The sequence below is a fragment of the Magnolia sinica genome, chromosome 9, assembly GCF_029962835.1.
Source record: "Magnolia sinica isolate HGM2019 chromosome 9, MsV1, whole genome shotgun sequence".
Classification (NCBI taxonomy): Eukaryota; Viridiplantae; Streptophyta; class Magnoliopsida; order Magnoliales; family Magnoliaceae; genus Magnolia; species Magnolia sinica.
Genome location: NC_080581.1, coordinates 6961532 through 6980511, shown reverse-complemented (window position 1 = coordinate 6980511; position 18980 = coordinate 6961532). Strand labels below are relative to the sequence as shown.

The window sequence follows — 18980 nt, the reverse complement described above, 5'->3', positions numbered from 1 at the left end:
GTGATCTTATGAACATGTTGGATGACAAATAAACATCACTGTGGGCCATAAGAAGATTTCAATGGTGGAAATCATTATTCCCAATGTTTCTTGTGGTATGGTCTACTTGAGCTTTGGATATGCTTCAATTTTGGGATCAACCACTATAATGATCTCGAAAAATGAATCGACGGTGTGAATAAACCAAATACATTCACTGTGGGCCCAACTGAGTTTACTCAGTATGCAATCTAATTTGGTCTGAATTAGACGTTGTACCACACACGAGGGAAATGGATTGGCTACTCCCCCTGCCACTAGCCATGTGGGCCCCACTATGAAGTATGTCTTTTGGTTCATCTATTTTTACGTATCATTTTAGGGCTTAATACCAAAAATGAGATGGATATAAATCTCATGTGTACCACACCATAGGAAAACAATAGCAATTAGATATCCACCATTAAAATCCTATTAAAGCCCATTGTACCATTTATTTGACATCTAATCTATTGATAAGGTCATACGGACCTAGATGAAGGGAAAAAAACAAAGATCAACTTGATCCAAAACTTTTATGGCCCCCAAAAAGTTTTTAATGGTTGACATTCAATCAACACTGTTTCAATCTCTCCCTATTGTTTTCTATGGTGGGGTCCACTCCAGCTTTCGATCGTCTTATTCTTTTTCTCGTGTCCTAAAATGATCTCTAAAAATGGATGGACAGTGTGGATACAACAAATACATCAAGGTGGGCCCACAGAACTTGGTGACGTCACTTCAAGTCTTGCTACTCAGCTTGGTATAGCTAATCCGGCTCCCTTGGCGTGAGTATAGGAGAGAGTCTTAAGACTCTCTCTCTCTCTATCTCTCTTTCTCTCTCTCAATGCAGCTGAATCCCACCCGTTCTCGTCATCTCACGGCTTATATGAAGTCTCGCATATAACCTCCTTGCGGTACTGTGCGCAGGAGATCGTCACTCATATATATATGTATGTATGTATGTATGTATGTATGGGAAATGGTTCTATGTGGTTGAGCTCATGTGAACTTCCCATGAGGTTGAGCTGTGTGGGCCTCACTGTGATGCGTGTTGAACATCTACCCCATCAGTCAGATGCACCATCCCATGGTGGGCCGTAGGCTTAAAAGTCAAGTCAATCAATGACTTGTGTGGGCCACACCACATACAAAAGTTGAGAGGGGTTATTCTCCCATTAAAACATTCATAATCATCTGTTGCACCCACCGAGATGTGATTTAAAAATATCCAACTCATCCATTATGTGTGTCCCACTTTGATGAGTGGTTAGACCAAGTTTCAGACGTATCCAAATTTTAGGTAGACCCCACAAAGTGCTTTTATATGTTTTAGGCATGTCTTCACATGATTTTAGATGGTATGGTCCATCTAAGTTCCGACTAATTTTTAGGACATCTCATAATTTAAAGGGGATCTATAAAATGCATGGTGTTAATGCTCGACATTCATCACAATGGGGCCCACATAGCTCGACCTCATGGGAAGTTCCCATGAGCTCGACCGCATAGAACCATTTCCATATATATATAATATTTAAAATTTAAAGAGAAACTGAAATATTTAAAATTCTTTATTTTTTAATATAAATTTTGAAACAAAATACAACAATTTACTAACCTTTGTTTTTTCGTTCATTTATAACTTCTATTATGTTACTTTATTCCCCTTGTTCATTTATTAATATTTAGAATCCAATGATGTGAATTTAATCTCTTTTACCTGTGTATTTTTTTTCCCATAGGTTTTGGCAGCAAATAATTTGTCACGGTGCCTTCCAACTCCATTCAATATGCTAAGAAAATTAAGCATCCAAGTAGATTTGAAATCTCAAAGGCAGGCCTACGTTGTCAGCGTCCTACTCAAAAGATGTCCTTACTTGCAGGAATTGATTGTCAAGGTAAGTCGTTGCTTTTGAAGAATGCTAATTATTGCAAGCTGTCAATTCTATCTTTGTAGTTGAGCCAATAGACACGAGCTAATCCCCTTAACAAAAAATATTATAAAGTCGCTGATAGTGAAGTAACTTTATAAAATAAAATGGAACTTTTAGCTAAACGTTGTTCTTCCTCAACTCTATTACAGTACGTTTTGATAAGCTTAGATTAGTTCTTATAGACACACACACAACTACATGGTAGATGAGGCTGGAGGATATGTATCCATAGCAGTATGCATATCTACAAGATATTAATCTAAGCTTTTCATAATCTACTCTAACCAGATTGGCCCTTAAAGAAAGGGTAAATAGCCAAAATCCCATTTTGCACAAGATTGTTAGATTGGGTGTGTCATGGACAGATGTCTTAAATTTGTCTGGTGGTCTGTTGATGACATCAACCAGGTTTCGATGACATCGATGCCAGTTGTCGATGACATCGAAGGTTGCTCGATGCCATCGATAATTCATGAAAATTTTCACCTCTGGTCACTGGACAGTTTTGGTCTGTTTTCGATGACATCGATGGACCTTCGATGACATCAAAGATGTTACGCAGATTTTCTGTGGAAACGCAGATTTTGCGATTTTTATTTCCTATTCCGAGTCTACTTCTTTCTAAACTTATATAAAGGGGTGTATGCGGGATTGAGAGGTATTCAAGGGTATTCTAAAGCTTTCTAAAGGGGTTCTAGGGTTATCAAAGGGTGTAGCAAGGTGAGATTCGAGATTGTTCGAATCGGGTAAGTCCTCTCTCTTGTAATTTCTATTTCATAGTGGATTTCTGTCACTTTATGCCGTGGTTTTTTTTCTGAAAGAGTTTTCCATATTAAATCTTTGTGTTCTTCTGTGATTGCTTGTTACTATTGAATTGCTATCCTAGATCTAGATCTGTGTGATTCCACAGTGCAATCCCGAACAAGTGGTATCAAAGCAATTGTTGGGGCACAGAACTGAATCTGCAGGATTACTAATAATGGGAAACGACAAGTTTGATATTGAGAAGTACTCGGGCAAAAATAATTTTGAGTTATGAAAGGTTAAGATGATTAGCCTGTTAACCAAGCAAGGCGAGATTAAGGCTCTTGAGGAGCAAAAATCTACCATGAAAGATAATGAATGGGAAAACCTTGATAGTAATGCTTTAGCCTCTATCCGTTTATGTCTCATGGATGAGGTTCTCTATAATGTTTTGAGGGAGAAAACTGCGGTCAGTTTGTGGGCGAAGTTAGAGAACATCTATGCAAAGAAGTCCTCTGAAAATCACCTACACTTGAAGCTACAATGTTATACCTTCAAGATGGCAGAGGGTGAAGATCTAGAAGCCCATATTAGTAATTTTAATCAATTGATGTGCAAAGTGCTGGATATGGAGGAAGTGGTCAAAGATGAGGAACATACATGTATATTGTTGAATTCTCTTTCTGCATCATATAAGTTTTTCAGGGACACGATGTGCACCGCAAATAAAACCCTAAGTGTTGACACCGTTATCTCAACCCTTCAAGGGAAGGCTATGAGAAAATTAAACGGCGAGATGGGGGCATCTTCCGATGCACTGATTATGAGGGGTAGAGATTCTGAGCCAGGTACAGGATCCTCAAGGCCTAGATCTAGATCCAAATCCAAGGACAAGGGCAAATAAAAATTAAAGTGTTGGAATTGTGGGTTGTCTGGATACATGAAGAAGGATTGTAGAAATCCTAAAGTGAAGAAAGAAAATTCAGCAGATTCTTCCAAGGAGGCCAATGTTGTCATATCTGATGAAGAGACAAGTAGTGGTGAAGTTCTGTCTATGTCCATGATCAGACATGTTCATGACAATTATGTAGATAAGTGGATCCTAGCACAGGAGCGTCATACCACATGATTCCTCATTGGGGTTGGTTCGCCAGTTACAAGGAATCGATGGTGGACAAGTTTTTATAGGCATTAACAATGCCTGTAATGTTGTAGCTATTGGCACGGTGAGCATCAAGATGTTTGATGAGATGGAGCGTACCTTGATTGACGTCAGGCACGTTCCTGATATGAAGAAAAGTCTGATTTCTCTCGGTGCACTCGAGGCTATAGGGTGCAAGTTCACTGGTATTGATGGTGTCCTTAAAGTTTCAAAAGGGGCACTCATGGTTATGAGAGCGCAGAGGCACGGAAACCTTTACATGTTGATTGGGAGCATTTTGGCAGGTGGAGCGGCAACAACTATTGCAGACTCCACATCTCTACGTATGTGACATGCTCGTCTGGGCTACATGAGCGAGCGAGGTATGAAGGTACTTTTTGATCGATGTTTGATTCTAGCTTTTAAAAATTCTAATTTATATATATGCGAGCATTGTATATATGGTAAACAATCTAGATTGTCTTTTAAATCTGGAAAACATGTTTGTAAGGGAGTGCTTGATTATGTGCACTCTGACATATGGGGGCCATCGCCAGAAGTTTCCATTAGGGGGTCATCATGGTTTGCTTCACTCATTAATGACTACTCCAAGAAAGTTTGGGTTTACTTCATGAAACGTAAATCTGAAGTTTTCACTATATTCAAGCAATGATGGAAAAATAGTCAGGGCGAAAAATAAAAGTTTTAAAGGCTGACAATGGTAGAGAATTTACTTCCATTAAGTTTAATGATTATTGCAAGGATGAAGGGATCATCAGCCACAACACAATGCGCCACACCCCCGAGCAAAATGGTGTGGTTGAGTGAATAAATCGGACTCTCCTAGAGAGGGCCAGATGCGTGTTAAGTAATGTTGTGTTGGCCAAGGACCTATGGACTGAGGCCATTAACACGGCTTATTATTTGGTGAACCAGTCTCCTTCAACGGCAATTGAATGTAAATCCCAGAGGAAGTATAGAGTGGTCAGAAAATTGACTACTCAGATCTACGCATATTTAGTTGTGAGGCTTACTTTCATGTACTGTCAGTTGAGAGAGATAAGTTAGACCATAGAGCCAAAAAGTATATCTTTGTTGGCTATGGCATTGGTGTGAAAGGTTACATGTTATTCAACAAGGTCACATGCAAGGTCATCACTAGCCGTGACGTCAGATTCGATGAAAGCTCTCTATTTCGTAAAAATGATCAAAAGGAGCAAGAGGAACCAGAAAGGGTGATCGTAGATGTCCAGATTGACACAGATGATACTCAAGCAGAGACAGATGCGAAGACAGAGGTACTGGATCAGGTGGAGCAGCCACCTGTGAGAAGGAACCCACTGCGTGATCGCAGGTTACTGATAAGATACAGGGACAAGTCTAATATCGCATATGCCCTCATTACAGATGAGGGGGACCCGTCTACTATTTAGGAGGTTCTTGATGTACCTGATGTAAAAAAATGGAAGGCAGCCATGGACGATGAAATAGACTCGTTGTATAAAAATCACACATGAAAGTTGGTGGAACTTCCAATGGGCCGAAAAGCGATCGGATGTAAGTGGTTATTCAAAAGGAAACATGATAAATACAAAGCAAGATTGGTGACGAATAGTTATGCTCAGAGAGAAGGAATCGATTTCATAGAGATATTCGCACCGGTGGTTAAACAGGTGTCTATTAGATTCATGTTGGCGTTGGTTGCCTAATACGATCTCGAGTTAGAACAGATGGATGTTAAGACTGCATTCCTGCACGGGGAATTAGAAGAGCAGATCTACATGAAGCAACCAGAGGGTTACGAAGTTAAAGGGGCAGAGAAAAAGGTTTGCAGGTTAATGAGGTCATTATATGGCTTGAAACAGTCGCCTAAGCAGTGGTATAAAACATTTAATTCTTTCATGGTGAGTTAGAAATTTACTCGGAGTGAACACGATCACTGTGTCTATTACAAGACACTAAGTGATGAAAAATTCATCATCCTAGTACTGTATGTTGATGATATGTTGATCGCCTGTCATGATATGTCTGAAATCAACATACTAAAAACTCAGTTATCAGGGACATTCGAGATGAAAGATGTGAGGGCTGCAAAGAGGGTTCTCGGCATAGATATTCATAGAGACAGGAAGAAGAGCAGACTTTGGTTATCATAGGCAGAATACCTTGAAAAGGTGTTGATCAAGTATGGGATGGACCAAGTAAAGCCGGTGAGCGTTCTCCACGTGGCTCACTTCATGCTTTCCTCAGAACATTGTCCTAAACTAAATGAGGAAAAGAATGTTATATCTCATGGGCCTTATTCGAATGTGATTGGCGGTTTAATGTATGTCATGGTCTGTACAAGACCAGATATTTCACAGGCAGTCAGTGTTGTGAGCAGATACATGTCAAACCCCGACAAGCAACATTGGGAAGCAGTGAAATGGCTACTTCGATACATTGAGGTACGAAAGAATATGTCTTAACTTTTGAAAAAACAGGGACAAAGTTGGTAGGGTATGTGGATTTCGACTACGCAGGCAGTATAGATTCCAGGAAGTCTACTTCAGGATACTCGTTTGTACTATCGGGTGGAGCAATCAGTTGGATGTCGAAGCTTTAGTCCGTGGTGACTCATTTCACGACCGAAGTAGAATATATGGCAGTGACGGAAGTGTTTAAAGAAGGTGTTTGGCTCAGGGGCATGATAAATAAGTTGAGACTTCAGCAGGAGGCTGTGCCGGTTAACTGTGATAGCGAGAGCGCTATCAATTTGGCTAAAAATTCTGTTTATCACTCACGTACTAAACACATTGATGTTCGTCACCACTTTATCTGACGGATACTTGAGGAAAGAGGCATAACACTGGAGAAGATTCACACCAGCATGAATCCAGCAGACATGCTCACCAAGGTCGTTCCTAAAGAGAAGTTTAAGTTCCGTGCAACTTTTCTAGACTTGGCGATGGTGTAAAAGAAGGACGGAGTGTGCACGAGAAGCGTTGATGAAGCTATGATGAGATGTAGAGACAAGAGAAGGGGACAAGAAGCTACACGGATGAAGATTGAAGACATGGTGGAGATTGTTATGGACATATGTCTTAAATCTGTCTGGTGGTACCAGGTTTCGATGACATCGATGCCAGTTGTCAATGACATCGAAGGTTGCTCGATGCCATCAATAATTCACGAAATTTTTCACCCCTAGTCGCTGGACAGTTTTGGTCCATTTTCGATGACATCAAAGATGTTACGCAGATTTTTTACGGAAACGCAGATTTTGCTATTTTTGTTTCCTATTCCGAGTCTGCTTCTTTCTAAACTTATATAAAGGAGTGTATGCGGGATTGAGAGGTATTCAAGGGTATTCTAAAGCTTTCTAAAGGGGTTCTAGGGTTCTCAAAGGGTGTAGCAAGGGTGAGATTTGAGATTGTTCGAATCGGGTAAGTCCTCTCTCTTATAATTTCTATTTCATAGTAGATTTTTGTCGCTTTGTGCCGTGGTTTTTTTCCCGAAAGAGTTTTCCATGTTAAATCTTTGTGTTCTTCTGTGATTACTTGTTACTATTGAATTGCTATCCTAGATCTAGATCTGTGTGATTCCGCAGTGCAAATCCCCAACAGGGCGGATGTTATTTTAAACTAGAGTACATTCACCCATGAATTGATGTTATTTAATTAAGCTAGGATACAACTCCCACAAATGCATTTATTTCTAATTCTAACCTTTCTCCTCTTGCCACTAATCGATCTCAACATCCTCATTCCAACTATCTCATCCTATGAACAAGTTGTTATTTAACTATCCAACATTCAATCTATGTAAAGCACACATGGTTGTATAGTTATCATCATCGTCATCAGCTAAGACTTATCTCAACTAATTGGGTCGGCTACATGAACCCTTATCTCAACTAATTGGGTCAGCTACATGAACCTTTTTTTGTCTTTCTCCTTTATTAAGGACATCAAATCTTATAGTTAGTTTTTTTTTTTTAAAGTTAATTAGTGGTACATAACAATGTCATTTTATTAAGATTCATGATAAAAGTTATGACATAATTAAGTTTGATATTGATGGAAAACCTAATGCAATCCTCCTTTGCCTAAGCTTGGGACCGACAATGAGAGCATAAGACTCTCATAGGTGCAATGTAATATTAGACTATTACATTAGCTGATTACCATCAAGCGTTATCTAATAGTCTAGCACATATGTTGACCATAATAAAAAATGATAATGATATATTTTTATTGAAGGTATTAAATAAATTAATAATATGTAGGTTTTATAACCTGTTACTCCTAATGTTCTTCTTGCTTCTCCTTAGCTCGATGGCATGGATACACATTATCTGGAAGAACCCTATCCTGAATATTCGGATGTTGATGAGCCCTTTTGCTGTCTCGACGCATGCTTGGAGGAAGTATGGTTGAGTAATTTCATGGGTTTTGATTACGAGATGGAGTTTGCAAAATTTATCATGGCAAATGCTCGAGTGCTCAAGAGAATAACTATTGTAGGGGATGACCTTTGTGACGATCTCAAAGCTGCCTTAGAATCAATGCAAAAGGCTTCTTCATATGCATGTATAAATTTAAAATTTTGACACTTGGAAGCTAGTAGATTTGAATCACGAAACCATGGGCTCCCAAGCAAAAGAATCTTAATGTGAATGAGGAAGGGGTGTATTACAAAATTCTCACTTCGTATGCTACACAAGCACCTTCTTTTATCACTATATATATCCATGTTTCCAATTCTGATAATCTTGACTATCAATCTATTTTCTTGGTGATAGTCATCCACGTGCAGTGGGATGCAATCAACCTGATGTTGGGATTGTACTTAGAGACAGTAGGATTCACTATCTAGTCGGTTAGTTTATTTGAGTTAGTGTATGCCACGTGTTCAATTTCCCAGCTCCAGCATAACAAGTGTGATAAACAACCAGAGAATCATATGACTCAGGCTGTCAATGGTCAGGATTGGGCCTGTCAAAATCAAGATTTTGAATAGGCCCAACCTGTTCTGAACAGTTTAAAATCCTGTCCAAGCCAAGGTCCGGTCCATTGACAGTCCTGATATTAACTCCTCTTTGAGATTTACAAGCCACTGATGTGGGACGCATGCTAGAATACAATCTACAATAGCATAGGGAGGGACTAAAGCTATTGGATTTCTGATCATATTTGGATCAAAAGCATTTAAAAGATGGGCCATGTCCTTCAAAGGGGATACTAATTAACGATGAAACTCTTCACTTGGAATAGTTTAGCACTTTAATTATCCAAACTTTTATATAGATTGTGGACCGTTCCCTTGACGGTTGCTTTATAGCCATTGCTTTCAGGGTCTTTGATTTTCTAATCTTAAGATTTTTGAGTCAATCTATTTATGTGATGGAATTGATAGTTTATTCGTCGCTTGGCATGAATCAAGCTTCACATGTGACCTGAAATATGACGATACCTGAAATAAAGGAAGCTTAACTTGAAGACTCAAGCATGCTTTATATATTCTTGGGTATGTGACCTGCTGTGGATGGACCACACTTCCCAACCCTCCTAGATTGAAAGCCGAATGTGGACCATTGCCGCATTTCACTTCTAAATTGTCACTTTGTAAGCCAAATTATTGAACTTAGGATGGTCCTATCCAGGAGAATTTTTCAAGCAATGGTCCTTCCAAAGTGGGGCCCAGCTGACAAACGGTCTAGATAACAGAACATTACACAAACTGAAAATGAGTATGCTGTATATCTTGGGGCCAAGGATCAAACAGTTCATCTGCATTTTAGTTCTAGGATAAGGAAATGGAAAAAAAAAATTAAAAATTAAAAACTGAAAATGAGAATCCAGTGCCTATCACAGAGTTATTATGAGGATTACACATCATCAGAAGAACGAAGTAGCTTCCTTGCAAGGATCAAAACTCACTTCAAAAAATATCTTAAAAACCTCTTCCAGTCCCACCCCATAGAATTTTGCTCGTCCTTCTCGAGAATCTTCAAAACCCCTTTGAAAAAACCCACCTCACATGATAAAATTAGGCCCCTGCATGTCTGGAAATAGAACTCCTCTTCCGCTTTCTTCAGCACTTCTGGAATTTGCACTTCAATGCCAATCAGATCTATAACTCCAAACGCCTAAAAAATCAAAAAACAGGACTTCTCACAAAATGCAATTTCTACAAGAAACCCTCCACCAAATGCTTTGACCTCAACTAGATTTGCTCCAAGCCATATTCAAAACCCTAAAAACGAGTGAAGTGGGAAAGGCTAAAGGAAATCCAAACTAGATCTGCTCCAAGTTGTAGAGAGAGAGAGAGGGAGGGAAAGGTACAAGGGGAAGAGGGCGCTGAGAGAGAGAGAGAGAGAGAGAGAGAGAGAGAGAGAGAGAGAGAGAGAGAGAGAGAGAGAGAATGGGGGCGGAGGGCGCTGGGAGTGAGAGAGAGAGAGGGAATGGGGATGGAGGGCGCTGGAAGAGAGATGACATAAGAAAAACGCTGGTTTCTTTTAGCTTTTTCTAGCGGCTGCTTTTAATCAGCGCAAAGAGTTCCTAACACCACGCTTTCGGTGGCGCTCATTTCCGCCTATCGTCAGCAGCCACACGAAGCCCAACGATTCTTACCTTTGCCCGCAGTTCGTATTGGTCATCTGCGAAAAAAAGAGTCAGTAATGGCCCACTTTCTTATAGTGACAAGTGAGAAAGTTGGTGAGGTCAGTAGTCTATTCATCTCTTAGTAGAGACCAAACTTTGCTTGGGAGATGGAAGTTGGTTGATGGAACAACTATTATTTAGCACTAACAGAAAAGCTCTATAGTTTTTCATTTGAAATTGAGTGATTTTCCTTATGATTAGATGGTATGATTGTGGAAAGATAAATTAAATATAAAACCTGCGGATCATGCTAATGAGCGATGAGGAACTAAGATAAAATAAAATAAAAATATGTGTCCATGAGAGATAGAGATAAGCAGCAACTTTATACTAGATTTTATTGTTTTGACAAGAGAAGCCCCGAATTCCTCATTTTTATTCTCTTATTTATAAACTTTATAGGTGGTTACTGGAGAATTGATTGTGTAACAATTTCTCGGCATTTCTTTAATTATCATGGTACGGTGCAAATTCCACTGCATTGGGCCATGGAGGATCATGTTGAACCATAGAAGGGTCTATCATGAATTGCGATTGACCCAGATCAAACGATCATATATGCCCACTTATTAAGAGCCTGTAAAATGGAGTGGTAAGATTGTTTTCAATCTTAACGTCCATGTAGCAGATAAACAGTGATTCAGGACTGTATGTCTACTACTTATCATGGATGGACCAAGGTTAAAATTTTTCTCCAAAAACGGTTCCAAATGGGTGTGGATTAGGTGAAGCAAGGTAACAGCTTAGTGGGTGAGGCCCTGACCATGGGGCCCACCTCGATGCATGTGTTGCACATCCATGCCATCCCTCCCTTTTGGCATGTCATTTGAATTAATAATTTTCATTTTCAATTTCTCAGCGCCTGCATATCAGGCGTGCTACCCAATCAAAATCATGTAACTCAGCTGTCAATGGGCTTGACTTGGGCCAGGCAAAATCAACATTTTGATTAGGCCCACCTTAATTGAATAATTTAAAACTCCTAGCCAAAGCCAACTGGTTGGTTGGGATCAATTCAGATGAGGTGATCCCCTGTTTTTTTTTTTTTTTTGTAATCTTTTTGTAATTAGTTGATGCGCGTCATGGTGGTCCCTTATTTTATGTAAAGGGGTGCCCAGCTGTAAAGGTATCGATTTTTTTTTGAAATTAACAAAGACAGTAAGCAAATTTAATTTCAAAAAAAAAAAAAAAAAAGCCTACTGAGGCCCGGCCCGGCCCCAGCCCTTTGGATCAAGTTAATATTTGTGTTTTCCTTTTATATTATGAGCACCACCTATGCCTGGAATTATATAGATTAGTTTGATAGGTGCATGGGAAGGTATTTAGCTAATAGCGCCTCTTCGTTTAGGTAGGATTGGAATGGTGGAAGCCGAAACTTAAAAGGATCCAATCTGCTATGAATGTTGATATCCTTTTTATTCTATATTTGGGTATGACACAAAAGTTTTAAAAAAAATGTATTTTTTCGTGTTCTAGTCTCATTATGCCTCAAGTCCTTTTCCAAGGAGTATATAAATGAGAAGTAAGCCTCCCATAGTAAGGGCACTACTCTTTCAGACGCCTTTTCTTTTCTTTGTGCACAAGAATAAACAGAACAACAGTCACAGGGTTTAATGTAGGATGAACAAGATTGGCTTAGGTGAGTTTTCAGCGGTGGTTGTCATTATCTCTCTTATTTCGGAAATGGGCTTGAAGGTTAAGAAGTTCATTGATGATGATAATTTGCAAAGCAATTTGATTTTGTCGTACCTATGAGCTTGGCGAAGTCATCTGTTTGCAATATCGGGGTCCACATGCTGAATGGAACCAGATTTAATTTTTGGGAAAACAAGTAAAATGTCCGACCAACCTGATGGATGGATTGGATCTCGTACCTATGAGCTTTAGTGCAAACATGTGTGCGCTTAGCAAAGTTCTTCTATATATGTACGTGAAGCTTTTGAGAATATCCACTCATCCTATCCACAAACTTTTGAAAATTGGCCCATTATATTGAATCAGATCTACTTGGTATGTTAATTGACGCATTGCTAAATTGCAGCTTAACTAGAGGTATGTTAATTTTGCCGGTCAGCTATGCTCATGAAATTCTCACACTACAATAATTGGGAGTTTTACCAGCGCTCAAAAGCGCCGGTAAAATCCCCTAAAAGTGCCGGCTATTCTATTACCGGTGCTTCTCCCATGCCGCTAAATACGTATGTCAGTAAAAGAATTGCCGGAGCTAGGTAACTTTTCGGCAATTGCAATTTTTATGCGAATAAGCGCCGGCAAAATTCCTTGCGAGCATCAGTAAAAGTGGCTTCTGGACATGTTTTAAAGAATGAGAAGGATATTTAAAATAGGGCAAGATATGAATTTCCTACGACCTTGCACTTGAGGGAAATGGATTGGCTACTCCCTTGACACCAGCCAATGGCTGGTGGTCGGTGCTCTGTGGGCCCCACCATGATGTAAGTGTTTCATCCATGCCGTCCATATATTTTCACAGATCATTTTACGGTATGAGACCAAAAATGAGGTATATCCCAGTCTTAAGTGGACCACATTACAGGAAACAGTGTTGAATGAGCGTCGACCATTAAAAAACATTTTGGGGCCATGAAAGTTTTGGATCAAGCTGATTTTTGTTTTTTCCCTTCATCTGGGTCTGTATGACCTAATCAAAATATTGGATGTCAAATAAACAGTACAGTGGGCCTTAGGAGTATTTTAATGATGGATATCCAACAACTAATGTTTTCATGTGGTGTGGTCCACCTGAGATTTATGTACCTCTCATTTTTGGTATCAATCCATAGAATGATCTGTAAAAATTGATGAACGGAATGGATGAAAAACATACATCATGACGGGGACCACAGAGCACCTGGGTGTTTATGAAGATATGCTGGGCAGAGGATATTGGAAGCAAGGAGGACAGAATCCGGGAATCAACGAAGGCCGCGAACTCAGAAGGGATTTTTTTTAATATTGTTTCTGTTTAATTTCGTCGTCGTTGTTGTTGAGAATGTTGTTAAGAGAGCCTTGTCGTGGAACTAAATACGTACAACCACAACAAAAAACCAACCAACCGTTGTGGGTGAATTCTGTATCGTGTTTCTTCTTTTTCGTTATAATTTAGTTTTGCTTCTCTATTTCCTTTTATTATTAATATTACTCTTTTGATTGAGGCTGTGTTTGGTTGCACCAAATTTCATGAAATTATGCACCAAATTAGACAGATTAATCATGAAATATCATGATATTTGGTGCAACCAAACGCATCCTAAATTCTATTTCGTTGCATATGTTGAATCATCATCCATGCCAACATATATCTTATTGCCATGTGCGTGGATGAATTTGATTTTCAACCAAGAAGACCTCTACAAAGATGGCCAAATGGTTGGAATGGAATTGATTTCTACATAAAAGATTTTTTTCTGCTGATTGTTTTTTTTTTTTTTCCCCTAAAGAAGCTATAGAAATTGTTGGTAATGAAAAATGATTGAACTGATTTCTTTCGAAACAGTTAATTTATAGGCATTTTCATAATAATGAAAGACAGTAAATGATCTGTTCCTTTAAATCTCATCCTTCCAATAATCTTACCCATCTGATTGGTGGCTAGAAAGTGGACTATTTAATCGGCGGTCTACATTTAACTGGAAAAGTTATGGCTAATATTTTCCACATATAACAAATTTGATCATCAGAATCTTAATTTCCAGCTAAATGAACCCCTAGGATTGCATCGTTGATATAAAGGTACACTGGTTTTATATTTTATGAGTTTTTCACATTCATCACCCTTCCTTTTACCATAATGCCAAACAACACTCTCTCTTTTTAATATTACCAAATAACTTGTTCCGTTTTGTATTTAACCATACAACACCCTGTGCTTAACTTCCATGAGGATGAAGAAACCAATGACTATTAGATCTTTCTAATAGCATAAACTATATTTTCCTTTCACTCTCACTCATAAAGATAAGAGAGATTTTCATTTTGCTCATTTTGCCCTATAAAATTAAAAAATTATGAAAAAGGTTATCCGTGGCATATTGATGATTTTGATCCACTATTTTGACAGTCTAGATCTAATGTCATTGACGGACCACCATTAAATGGTGCAGATCTTGTACTCATGATGGAACTGCTGTAATTAAATAATTTGAATTTTAACTAAAATAAAATTTTATTATTTTATTTAGTTAACTTCAAATTTAATAATCAATGGTATTTTTTAACGGCCAACTCTAATAAATTAAGTACATAATACATTTGTAACGGACTCTTGGCCTATGCACGAGGTCCACATCAATCCGATGAGCTTAGCAATCTTAGCTTGTCCGTAGAATTTGGCCCACCTCCTAGAACCGTCCAATTATGCCACCAAGAGCACTCCTAATTAGGGTATACATTGTGAATAGACATATGGGTAGCAAGTAGGGCTATCATTGGTCTGGGCCTAGGTTTTTCCAAGCCCGGCCCACATTGAAAATCCTAGGGATGAGCCTGGCCTGGGCCCATGATGGGCAAAGTAATAGACCCAAGGCCAGCCCATGATTACTCACGGCTCAAGTCATTATGTAGGATCTGAGCGGTTCATTAGTTGTGCCCCCATCATGGACAACAAATGACAAAATTACCCTTGAAACCCTAAACAGGCTTAATGAACTGGGCTTGGGCTGGAATGAAGGGATCCCGATGCAATTGGGCCGGGCCATGGGCTTATCTTTTACGCCCATCTGTATGTTACCGGTCTTGATCGAAAAACCCGATGGGCCATCCCGGCGCATCAACAGCCCTAGTAGCATCAGGCTGCCTGAGTGTTTTACGGCCAGATTGCGAACTACTTGGGCCAGGCCCATTGCTAGCCCTAGCCATGGATGACATGCCACTATGAATATATTTGCTCGCAAGCCTCTTCCCTAGAGGCTCTTCTGCCCCACCTTGTAACGATCCAATCCGTTCATGTAGCTGTCCCCACCATAAATAATTCATATGGAAAGAACCCCACTTGTCAGAGATCATCACCTTTGATGCCCAGGTATGTGACGTGTTTCCATATGGACCATGTGCTATAGGATCTAGTTGAACGGTCTAGATCATCGGATACTGGAGCAAAAAGGTCATCTGCTGTCGATTTTTCATCTTTCCAAACATAAACATACACAGGCGTTTATCCCGCACGTGTACAAAATCAGGGGCGTTCAAATGGTGCAGACTTGTCTTGGATGGGGAGTCACACCAAATTTCAGGCCAATGACAAATGATTTAGACATCCAACCCATCCATTGTGTGTGTCCCACTTGGATGGGGAGTCACACCAAATTTCAGGTTACAAAAACTTAGATGTTATAGGCATTGTTTTCCTTAGTTTTAGATGGTGTGGCCCACTAAGTTTCGGATAGGGTTGATTTTTGGTACATACATAACCTACAGGTGACCTACCAAATTCAAGGCATGGATGTCCATCACAGATCACGGTGGGGCCCATAGAGCTGGACCTCATGGGAAGCTCCCATGAGGTTGACCTCATATAGTACATTTTCATATATATATAATCATGATTGCATGGAAAATAATGTTTGTGATTAGAATTGTCTACGCTACGGGCTCCCTGCCATCTACGGTTTTTTATTAGATTATCCATGCACGGGAAATAGTGTTCATTATCAGATCGGACCTAGGCCCACGTGATGAGTGGTCTAATATCTTTTGACTGGTCTCTCCAAACATCACTAATTAATTAATTAATTATTTATTAATGATGATTGTATATTTTAATTTGCTATTGATATTTTAACAATCAAAAGTATTATTTTAATGTTGTTGTTTAGAGCTGGGCACGGGACGACTTGTTTGGGCAAACTCGACTTGTTCGACTTGTTCAAATCCGACTCGATTTGAATTGAGTGAGTGAGTCGATTTGAATTGAGTTGACTTCGTCCAGTCTAAACTTAAACCAATTCGAGTTTGAGTCACCCAGTAACTCGACTTTACTCGACTCGAATTCCAACTCAGTACTAAATTGACTCGATCTAAAACTTGACTCGTATATATATATATATATATATAAAACTCAATATGACATTTTAGGTTATGGCTAGAGGCTGTGATGGGGCTTTTCTCTTTGCCTTCTCTTCAGGTTATGACTTCGGTTCAAATGGGCGGGCTGAAGCAAAAGCAATTTCAGAAGGGCTTTCTAGTTGCAAGCAGATGGGATTCACCAAGGTGGATTTGGTTAGTGATCCAAGGTGCTGGTTGAAGCCAAGAATAATTAGGTCTCCCCCTCATGGGGCCTATGGTATTGATGGGTCAGAATTACGGTGCTCAGGACCTTTATGGATCTCTCTATTTCCCACACCCCTAGAGAAGCCAATGCAGTTGTTGATGGGCTTGCTAGGAGTGGTAGTAGTTGATGGGTTTTCTCTCCTCAGAAAGAGGAGAAAACGCGCTCACTCGAACAGTTAAGTAGTGCTAGACTCAAAGTCGAGCGTGCAAATTGGTTTGGGATTCCGTGGTGCTCAACCGGTCGAGGACCCTGCTCCACCAATCAAGGTTACGCAGATTCATGTCCGAATTTTATGCAAACTGCGTAAATTTGAGGCAGTTTTCACAAAGATGTGGAAATGAGTTTCTTAAATTATAAATATGGGTCCCTAGGGCTATTCTAGGTAATACAAGAGAGTTTCCTAAAGCTTTGCAAGGGTTTGCTAAAGGGTTTAGGGATATCAAAGGTGAGAGAGAGAGAGAGAGAGAGAGAGACAGAGAGAGAGAAAGAGAGAGAGGAAACTTGTGGAAGGGAGATTTCTGCTCGTAGAGGTGATCTACTTCACATTCGACATCTCAGTGCTTCTACATCTAAGTAATCAGTAAGATCTCTCCATTTTTCTTTATTCTCTTATTGTTCATCCGCTCTTGCGTGAGTGAAGAAGGTTTGATTCAAGCGGTGTGTGCTTGTGATCGGTTGTAACGTTTTACTTCATAGTGGATTATTGCTTTGGACTAGGTCCCGTGGTTTTTACCTCTTTGAGGGTTTTCCACATAAAAATCTCTTGTGTCGTGTGGTTTATTCCATAAAAAGGTGTGTGCTTGTGATCTATTTCATTGCTTTATTATTCCATAATTCTGGTGTTTTTGGGAGGCTAGATCCTAAGCTTTTGTGCAATGCCCCCCCACAAAGTGGTATCAGAGCGTCCAGGTTTATTAAATGGAGTGAGATCGGTTTTGAATTATGGAAGGTGGCTTATTAAGGATGATTAGTCTCAATGGTTCTAACTGGATCATATGAAAGGCTAAGATGGAGGACTTGCTTTATTGCAAGGACTTGTATGCTCCAATCCTTGACATATCAGCAAAGACAAAGGATATGACAGATGATGATTGGAAGAAGTTGGATTGGAAGGTGGTGGGGTTTATTGGGCAATGGCTAGACAATTCCGTATTCCACCATGTGTCTATGGAGACCTCAGCTGCTAGCCTATAGCTGAAACTGCAAGGGTTGTACGAGAGGAAGACAGTTGGCAATAAGATATTTCTGATAAGACGACTTGTGAATCTCAAGTTCAAAGATGGTGGTTCTGTGGTTGAGCATATGAACGAAGTCAGCAATATATTGAACCAGATCTCCGCCATGAAGATGGTCCTGGACGATGAACTACACGCCTTACTATTGCTTAGCTCCTTGCCTGATAGTTAGGAGACATTGGTGGTGTCTCTAAGTAACTCCGCGCTAGATGAAAAAGTGTCCATGGAAGAAGTAACTAGTTGTCTCTTCAATGAGGAGACAAGGAGGAAGTCTCAGGGGTCTACTCAGCAAGAAGCCCTTGTGATATAAGAACGGGGGAGAGGAAAGAACAGAAAGGGAGGGAAGACCCAAGATAAATCAAGAGGCAAGTCGAGTACCAGGAAGGATGTTGAATGCTGGAATTGTGGCAAGAAGGGCCACTACAAGCATGAATATTGTAATAAGAAGAACGATAAGAAAGGAAAAGGAAAGGAGAAGGAAGATGAATCATATTCCACTGCAGTCGCTTCAAATGGCGATGTTGTAGTTATTCTTTCAGCAGATCACGATGTATGTCTCACGGCTACGAGTCAGGACACCAACTGAGTGATAGACTCGGGAGCTTTATTTCATGCGACTCCACGTAGTGACTTCTTCACAAGCTACAAGTCAGGTAACTTTGGGACCGTGAAGATGACAAATTCTGGTATATCCAAGATTATAGGGGTTGATGATATTTGTGTGAAAACCGATGTGGGGTTGCACATTGGTTCTCAGGGATGTGAGGCATATCCCAGACCTTCACCTCAACTTGATGTCGACGGGAAGGTTTGATGATGATGGCTATGAAAGCCGATTTGCTGGTAGGCGCTGGAAGCTCATCAAGGGTTTGATGATCGCAACCAGAGGAAAGAAGTATTGCATCCTTTACAAGGTAAGTGTCAGTGTGTGCAAGGGTGAGTTGAACGCAGCGAAACATTCAGCTATTCACATGT

The 18980-nt window shown here is 39.8% G+C and overlaps 1 protein-coding gene across 1 annotated transcript; it reads left to right on the top strand.

Annotated features, from left to right (window-relative positions):
* The first annotated feature begins 1625 nt into the window (after positions 1–1625).
* Positions 1626–18177, top strand: LOC131256353 (uncharacterized). Its single transcript, XM_058257297.1, has 4 exons — positions 1626–1919; positions 8153–8411; positions 16624–16718; positions 18043–18177. The coding sequence occupies exons 1-4, from the start codon at positions 1812–1814 to the stop codon at positions 18175–18177; spliced, it is 597 nt and encodes a 198-aa protein (XP_058113280.1). The 5' UTR covers positions 1626–1811.
* The last annotated feature ends 803 nt before the right edge of the window (positions 18178–18980 follow it).